This window comes from Pinus tabuliformis, chromosome J (assembly GCF_031772625.1).
Source record: "Pinus tabuliformis cultivar Carrire ecotype Pingquan chromosome J, CPIR1, whole genome shotgun sequence".
NCBI lineage: Eukaryota > Viridiplantae > Streptophyta > Pinopsida > Pinales > Pinaceae > Pinus > Pinus tabuliformis.
This window is the reverse complement of record NC_142295.1, coordinates 235120311-235129069: the sequence shown is the minus strand read 5'-3', so window position 1 is coordinate 235129069 and position 8759 is coordinate 235120311. Positions and strand designations below refer to the sequence as shown.

General features: G+C 36.3%; 1 protein-coding gene across 3 annotated transcripts in view; it reads right to left on the bottom strand.

Annotated features, from left to right (window-relative positions):
• Positions 1-4281: 4281 nt before the first annotated feature.
• Positions 4282-8759, bottom strand: part of LOC149226617 (uncharacterized) — a 55143-nt gene continuing 50665 nt past the window's right edge. For 2 of the 3 annotated variants that reach the window (XM_089377539.1, XM_089377538.1), the window contains one exon: positions 4282-4758. In XM_089377539.1, the coding sequence (XP_089233665.1) occupies positions 4549-4722 (174 nt within the window). In that variant the 5' untranslated portion in view covers positions 4723-4758 and the 3' untranslated portion in view covers positions 4282-4548. The remainder of the gene's footprint in view (positions 4759-8759) is intronic. The other variant, XM_089377537.1, reaches the window with a different exon arrangement.

Here is an 8759-nt window from a genome sequence, read left to right as displayed (position 1 = left end):
AATTGAAGTACACAAGGCACCCAAAGAACACTCGCAATATCATTCATTATTAGTCGCTTTCTCCCACTCTCTTTTACTAATGGTCCAAGCCACTTAGTAGATAACTCTGTCGTATTTCTATCTTTTTTTGCACTAAGGAATCGACTCTGATTTAAGAAGAAACAACAAATAGTAGTATTTTAAAAAATAACTGTCTACTAATATTTACTTAAAGATTAAGTGTCTAATATTGGCTTTCTACTTATCACAAAAAGAACACTCGTTTTTATGCTATCACCAAGATTGGACGGTATGCGCTTGCATCAAACTTTCAGCCCTAAGATAGTGACTGATGGAAGGAGTATTGGAGTTCTCGCTACATATTGAAAAAAACGACTTTGACATTGAATGGTGAAATTTTTGTATTGCATTAGGGCTGTCAAACTTTTCCTGATTTCAAGTACAGAGTATAGAGGCATTTTCCTTCATTATCAACATAGGTGTGGATAAATATAATATCAGAGCTAAAATTAAGCATGGGTTTAAGCATTCAGTTCAAGTAACAGCATATGAGTCATTATAGTTAGGATTTAACACTTCCATTATTTCCTCTTTTCCAAAGTAATAAAACAGGGATGAATTTCACGATCCAAAGTATTTCGATCTTTTTTGCACTAAGGAAACGATTCTGATTTAAGAGGAAACAACAAAATAGTAGTATTTTATAAACTAACTGTCTACTAATATTTACTTAAAGATTAAGTGTCTAATATTGGCTTTCTACTTATCACAGCAAGAACACTAATTTTTATGCTATCACCGAGATTGGAAGCGTATGTGCGTGCATCAAACTTTCAGCCCTAAGATAGTGACTGATGGAAGGAGTATTGAAGTTCTAGCTACATATTGAAAAAAAGGACTTTGACCTTGAATGATGAAATTTTTGTATTGCATTAGGGATGCCAAGCTTTTCCTGATTCCAAGTACAGAGTTTAGAGGCATTTTCCTTCATTATCAACATAGGTGTGGATAAATATAATATCAGAGCTAAAATTAAACTGAATATCTTTTTTAAAGCATGGGTTTAAGCAATCAGCTCAGAAACAGCATGAGTCATTATAGTTAGGATTTAACACTTCCTTTATTTCCTCTTTTCCAAAGTAATAAAACAGGGATGTGATTTGAGTTTCGGATTTGTTATACTTGCTGTTATAATTTTCAGTTTGATGTGTTTAAGTGCCATAGTCATCTATTGCACGTAGTAGAGTCCAGTGGGAAGTATACAAGAGACCAGAATATTATAGCATTGGCTTACAAATGAGCCACACAATGTGACATGGTTCATTTGTGGTGATTTCAATATGATGGAATCCTAGGAAGACAAGTCAAGGGCACTACCAGCCTGCGTGCTAGTGAAAAAGATAGAAGCTTGATATGCCCTGAGAGCATGCCACAGGCTTTACAACCCCAACAAATCATCGGCGAGACTTTGTTGTGCTTTGGTTTACATAGAAAAACTTCAGAAAAAGGCGTACGAGGATTTCCCAATGATTTGACTGTGCCAGGAAAGTAAGATTTAATGCATACTTATTTTTTAGATTGAAAAGAGAGTACCTACAGGAATACATCCCCAAACAATGGTGACTTCAAATGTGACATAACAAAAGGATGGCATGTGTGGCATCATTCAAATGATGATTCCAAACAAAAATAAACAAAGAGTTATCTGATCCTAAATTTATTTTGATAGTACTTTCAGTGTTATATTCTTAAGTAGAGGGGTTAGGTCAGAATGCTAGGATATGCCCTGAAAGCATGCCACAGGGTCTACAACCCCAACAAATCATCAGCGACACTTTGTTGTGCTTTGGTTTACATAGAAAAACTTCAGACAAAGACAGGATTTGCCAATGATTTGACTGTGCCAGGAAAGTAAGATTTAATGTGTACTTATCTTTTAGATTGAAAAGAGAGTACCTGCAGGAATATATCCCCAAACAATGGAGACTTCAAATGTCACAGAACAAAACGTTGGCATGTGTGTCATCATTCAAATGATGATTCCAAACAAAAATAAACGAACAGTTATCTGATCCTAAATTTATTTGTTAGATTTAAAACTATCTTATAGAAAAGAAATAAAAACACAGAAGCTTTCCACTGTGTTGCAACATAACATATCCACAGAAAATACGAGACGTAGTTAAAATGTAACTACCTAATATTTCTGCTGGATAAACAGAAAATGCATCAATTAATACTTTTTAGGATCCAGTGCTGTGACACCATGATATGGAAATGCAAAATCGTGAAAACCCAAAAACGCAAATTTTAAACCCAACAACTATAAACTGACGGATTAGATCATGCCCACAAAATGCAGACTTTGCATCCAATGCACAGAGAGAGAGACAGAATAAACTTAACTTCAGCGACAATACAGTTTAGAAACGCAATGCAATGATTTGCAAGAAATGAATACCGGTATTTCCAGGGCACGATAGCTTACCTGAAGGGGGCTTGAAAATTCAGATCTGATCGATGTTTGAAAGACCCAACTGGTTTCCAGACCTGAACATCAACTGGGTACTTGTCTATACTCTGTGAGAAGGACGGCTGGCAGTACAGGTTTAACAGAGAGGCAAAAACAAGAACCCAGGGAACACAGCACAAATAAATAGCATCATGCAACAAAGAGTGGTTGGTCGTGAACCAAATAAATCTGGAAATGAATGACGTTTTGCAAAGAACTGATTGCCAGCACACAGAAGATATTTCCTGATGCATTATAGACATTAAACGCTTCGAATGCTGAAGGAGGAGAAAGGCCAGGTGAGCGAGAAATCATTAGGAGCTACCGCAAAAATCGAAATGTTGCCGGGAAAACTGGAGATAGGGAGATGGTCCTCTGCAACATAGATACTGTAGCCAGATGTCAAACAGCAGAAGATACGTAGCCAGATGTCAAACAGAAAATCAGAAGATATGTAGCCAGATGTCAAACAGAAAATCATATGCCAGATGTCAATTAGAATATGCTTCGAATGTTGAAGGAGGAGAAAGGCCAGGTGAGCGAGAAATTGTTAGGAGCTACCACGAAAAATTGAAATGTTGCAGGGAAAACTGGAGATAGGGAGATGGTCCTCTGCAACATAGATACTGTAGCCAGATGTCAAACAGCAGAAGATACGTAGCCAGATGTCAAACAGAAAATCAGAAGATATGTAGCCAGATGTCAATCAGAAAATGAAAGTGTAGACGACTAACTGATCCAAAAGAAGGCCTATCGGCCTAAAAATTTGTGATCGACCAACCAGAGATTTCAAGTTATAGGAAATATTGCTTACCTTTTACCCTAAATAAGAAAATTTTTGTTTAAATGCAAGAGAAGGGCTATATTGTGCATAGTTCCTACATCCCATGATTTTGGAATGCCAAGCAACAATCAAACCCTATGCAAGTCTAGTGTTGTTGGAACCATAATTTGGGCTTATGACGTCTAATGAGGTTGGAACCACTCTCAAACATCCTAAAACAATTAATGGTAATGTTAAAAACTTTAAGTAAATGTATAGTTCTGTCCTTTACTTTAAGAATTTAATATTACCATTAATTACCAAGGTCCTAGACTCCTCAAAGCTCTGTCACTTTTTCTTTCCATCATCATGGATTGTTAGACAAAAAAAAACTGGGAGCACCAAGAGTCCCCCTTCTAAGTGGAGGCCTCAAATGTCACCTTTTTGGGGAAACGTGTCCCCACACTAGGGAAATGTTTCCCCATATGTTTCCCAAGTTTCCCCCAAAGGTGGATGAAGGGAAATGTTTCCCTAGGCACCCCACCATCCCTAAAGTGTGTGAAACGTGGGGAGCACAACCCCACCCTACAAGGCACGTCCCCATGGAACACTCAAAAAATGTTTCCTAGAATTATTAAATATCATAGACAATGACCCAATGTTAATAGTACATTTTTCATGGGGAAAACATAATGTTGAGACGAAACTCATGTCAATCTATTGGCCTAGCGATATAGGAAACTAGTCTTCTAGAAGCCAGGAGCCATCGAAGAGCAGTTAGATGGTATACATATTTCTTGTTTGGTCAGATAGCATACACAAAAGCTAGAATACAAACGAAACCATACCAATCTGGCTATAGCTTGTTCCACGATGCTACAAGGTTAGTTGACATAAGTTCTAGATGACAAAATACCTTGAACATGATGTATGCATGCATTAAACCCCCAACTGGATATTGATTAAAAAGTGTGATTACATGACCTAAAGATTACACACATCCCCCTTCAATACTTCAAACTTCACCTCATTTATAGAACACCTAATATGCATGTCCAATTTACCTTATCAAGCACTAAGATCCATTAACTAAACCTAGGGTATAGATCACGCAATAATTTATGGATTTTATGTTTGCAAATAATTTGAAATGATAACGCAGGTGCCCTTTAACTCAGAAACGACTCAAGAGTCAAAATCATTAAGTTACAAGTATATTCTTAATTTTTTACAACAAATTGAAGATACAAACTCCGCTTCCCTCTACAATAGCTCATTTCATCTTAGCCTCTGTGAATAAAACATGACGATTCACCCTGGGATCATACTTGCGGAATTCCAGCTTTTCAGGAAGCTTCCTAGGATTCTTCCGTTTGACATAAAAGAATCCAGTCCCTGCAGAAGAGACCAACCTGATAAGAATAGATCCACCCTTGGCCTTTGCCATGTCACTATGACAAACTCACCTTCAGCTTCTTATATCCTGTCAAAAAATAAAACTATTAGCAATTTTATGCCATAATATGGAAACAATCTCATTAGCAAAGCTATACAGCACATGCAGCACCATAAATTTGAAATTTATCAGGTTAGAGATATACAATTCAATCCATTTTAATCGTGTCATATTCAGAGAACGTGGGGGATGTGTTTGTTCAATTAATATTATATTGCACGCATATTAACCCGTAAACGTAATGAGTTCCCATTATATTTCAATCAGTTCAAATTTTGCTTTGTTGAATATGAAAAATCCCCAGCACTGCTTGAAAAAACAAAAAGCCATAATTAAAATTTACAACCTTAATCACCACATTCAAGAATGCATCCATCAAGGAAAATAATGAACTTTAAATCTAAACTGGAGAAAACAAAATTGCAATTTATATAAATCCATGTGAGCTTTTTTCTCCATAACTGACCAAATGCATGACCTTGTTTTGACAAAATATTATTTGATTCTCCTTACTGCTTTGCTTTCCCTCCCCTTCTAGAATTTTGGATTTAGCAAAAGAGCAATAAGATGTAAGATCAAAAGATTCAGCATACTGATACAAACAAATTTGGGAGCTCGGACTTTAACCTAACACCTTAGGGTATGTGCTGAAGACAAGCATCCAGCACCTGCATCAGACTTCCTAAAGGCACTCCTCTCTTTGGATACTCATGATTTCTCAAGCCCTATAAACTTCTTACATGTATCAAACAGAGCCACATGCTCCACCGCTGCAACATAAACTGTGAACCTCATTAAGTGCACTGAAGACTACTAGTGCCCTCAAGTCCTGCAGTCTCCAATGATGCTTATTGGGTACATATCATTTACTCTTTCCACACCCTTGGTAAAGTAGAAAGTAGCAAATGGAAGATAATACATCATCAATGTTTAATAATACTTTATAGAAATGTAACAAACCATGTTTAGCATTGTGCCTTAAACAATTAAAATATGCATTTCTTTTAGGTCGATAGCAGCTAGGATTCTACACTTCAAATGTAGAGTTAAATTTTTAGGTTTTCTAAATAAATAGTTTCCTTCAGCTCTTAAGATAAACAAAAAATGTGAAAACAGGGCATTTTATACAAGAATGTGGGCCACATCAGCAGCCTCCACAAGCAAATTGACCTAGCATCTAATAACAAAATTTCCCTAGTTTGTGGCATAAAATTGCAGTACACAAACATTAATAGGCAATAATATAAACCAAAATGGCCAGCTGGCCCACGCAATGGAAAGTCCAGAATTTTGTAATCATAAGTCACGCTGTCAAGCTGTCAAGGGAATCCAGACCACAATGCACAGGGGATTGTCATGGTCCTTGGAAGATGGCCTCCAGCCATCCTATGTAGGTTCAGGCTCATGACAACAGGCACCCATTGATGAAACTCGGTCCAGCAAACAAGTGTGTATAATATTCAAAGTCACATGTTTCAGGTTCGGAAACTATTAAATTTGATTTGGGTTCAAGTTTTCTGACAAGGTTCAGATGAGGTTCAGCTTTAAGTTCAACTATATACATTTTTCAAATATATCTAGATATATATATCTATATATATATATATCAGTGTTGATAATATTGCTGAAATATCTGCGATATTTGGAAATATCGCCGAGAAAATATCGTGATATTTTCTTGTCTGAAAATATCGTGATATTTCAGAAATATCGCTGATATTTAGGCAAAATATCGCACTATGACCTCAAATATCGCCAGGCGGGCTGGGCCGCGGTTAGAAAAGCGATTTTGGTAGTCTTATTTGCTCATTTTGGTTTCCTAGTCTTGGAGAAGGAAGAAGGGGAAGAGCTTTGTGATGGTTTTCAAGGAGGGATTGAGGATCAAACAGTCATTATCACCACCAACTAAAAAAAATTGTGCATCAAAGATTGAAGATTAATGAGACAGACTTCATTTCTTCCATTAACAAGTGAGTTCTTAAAAACCCCTATGTTAATGATTTTTTTCATAGATTTAGCCTCTTTGCCTACCAACATTTTGCTTCTTTGTTTCTTTTCCATTTGCTATGAGTTTCATGCCCATGAGCCAATGCAAGGGTTTTCTCCATATTTGGACAGTAAGCTTCATTTTTTTTTAACTTTCTTATGCACCCTCTTATTGCCATTTTTCATTCACATTGCAAATAATATAAAAAAAATTCTTATGCACCCTCTTATTGCCATTTTTCATTCACATTGCAAATAATGTAAAAAAAAAAAATTAATGAGGTGGTTATTACTTATTATTTTTTGTGTATGGGTGTTTAATGTCAATTTTTTGTTTTCTCTGGTGCCTTAGGTTTGAATTAGTTCACTACAAATATGCCAAAAGCCTTGGACCCATTTTGGGAGTATGGGGAGCTTGATGGTGGGACAAATCGGGCACCGGCATATCGATCATGCTAATTGTGTGGGACCAAGATGACAGGATATGACAGGATATTTGCTTAATATAATGTAAATAAGCATAACAATAATGTTCAGACTCAATCACATATGGGGAGTATTTTATCACGATTAGAGAGCAGAAATATTGAATCTCATAATCATGATCTTTCATCACTCCAAGATCCACATCATTAGAGCTTCAAAAAAACACCAAGGAACTACTTCACTATGAAGATCGATATGAGGAAAGTTGAAGGTAAAGATCCTATAACATGGATATTCCAGACGGAGAAATTCTTTGATGTACACCAAGTGTCAACCTTTCAAAAGGTAACTATTGCATCCTTGTATATAGAAAATGATTAATTTGTATGGTATCAATGGCTTTGTGAACAGAAAAAGGATTGTATTGTCTCCTGGTCCATTTTTACAGATGAATTAAGCAAATTATGGGGATATTAAGAGCAAAACATTATTGAGTCAATTGATAAATCTTTGAAAAAGAGGCGCCCAATTTCAGAGCACATTCAACAATTCCAAAAATTAAAACTTAGGTAAAGGACATTCTAGAGGATAAACTATTAGATCCTTTTATGGGAACTTTAAAGGAAAGCATCCAACACGAAGTGTGCCTCTTTGAACCTAAATCCCTAAAGAATGCTTTCATCCTAGCAATGAAAGTTGAAAGTAAAAATATGGCTACTCGAATAGTGGTCAATAACAACTATAAAGAGCATCGTGCTCCCTCTCCTAACCTCACTCAACCACCAAGGTTAACACCCTAGCAAATGGATGAAAGAAGAGAAAGGGACTATATTTCAATTGTAACAACAAGTATAGTAAGGGGCATAAATGCAATGAGAAGAAATTATTCTACGTAGACTATGACAAGGAAAAAGATCAAGAATTAGAATCATCACAAGATCTAGAGCTAGAGGACACTACGTGTCACACATCGGTTGACATCAATACTCCACAAACCCTCAAGATAAAAGGACATAACAAAACGAAAAAGTTGATTGTTGATTGATCTGGGTAATACCCATAACTTCATCAAATACAAACTAGCAAAACTTCTCAATTGCTTTGTATTTCTAACACTAGAATTTCAAGTAATGATTGTTGATGGAAGTAACATAAATTGTCAAGGGAGTGCCATAGTATTAAGCTCAATATGGGGGAGTATTTATTGGATAGTCGCACGATAGCAATCCAAATGGGTGGCATCGATGTTTTATTAGGGGTCCAATGGTTGCAATCATTAGGGCAGTGGCCCTTAATTTTCAATATCCTTTCATGAGATTTTCCTCAGAAAGTAAGGAAATTGATCTTAGAGGTATCCAAGGGAAACCCTCTAAAGCGATAAGCTCTAACACCATGACAAATTTACTCAAAAAGAACACCATGGTGTAATCAAACAATTGTGCTCACTATATGTTCAAACATCTATATCGCATGTTCCAATGGATCTCCTAAAGGTTATCGACAAATATTCCAAGGAATTTGCCGAGGATACCTAAGGGTCTTCCACATGCTCAAGATCACAACATGTTATTCATTTGCAAACAAGAAGTGTACCACCTAACATTAGGCCTTACAAG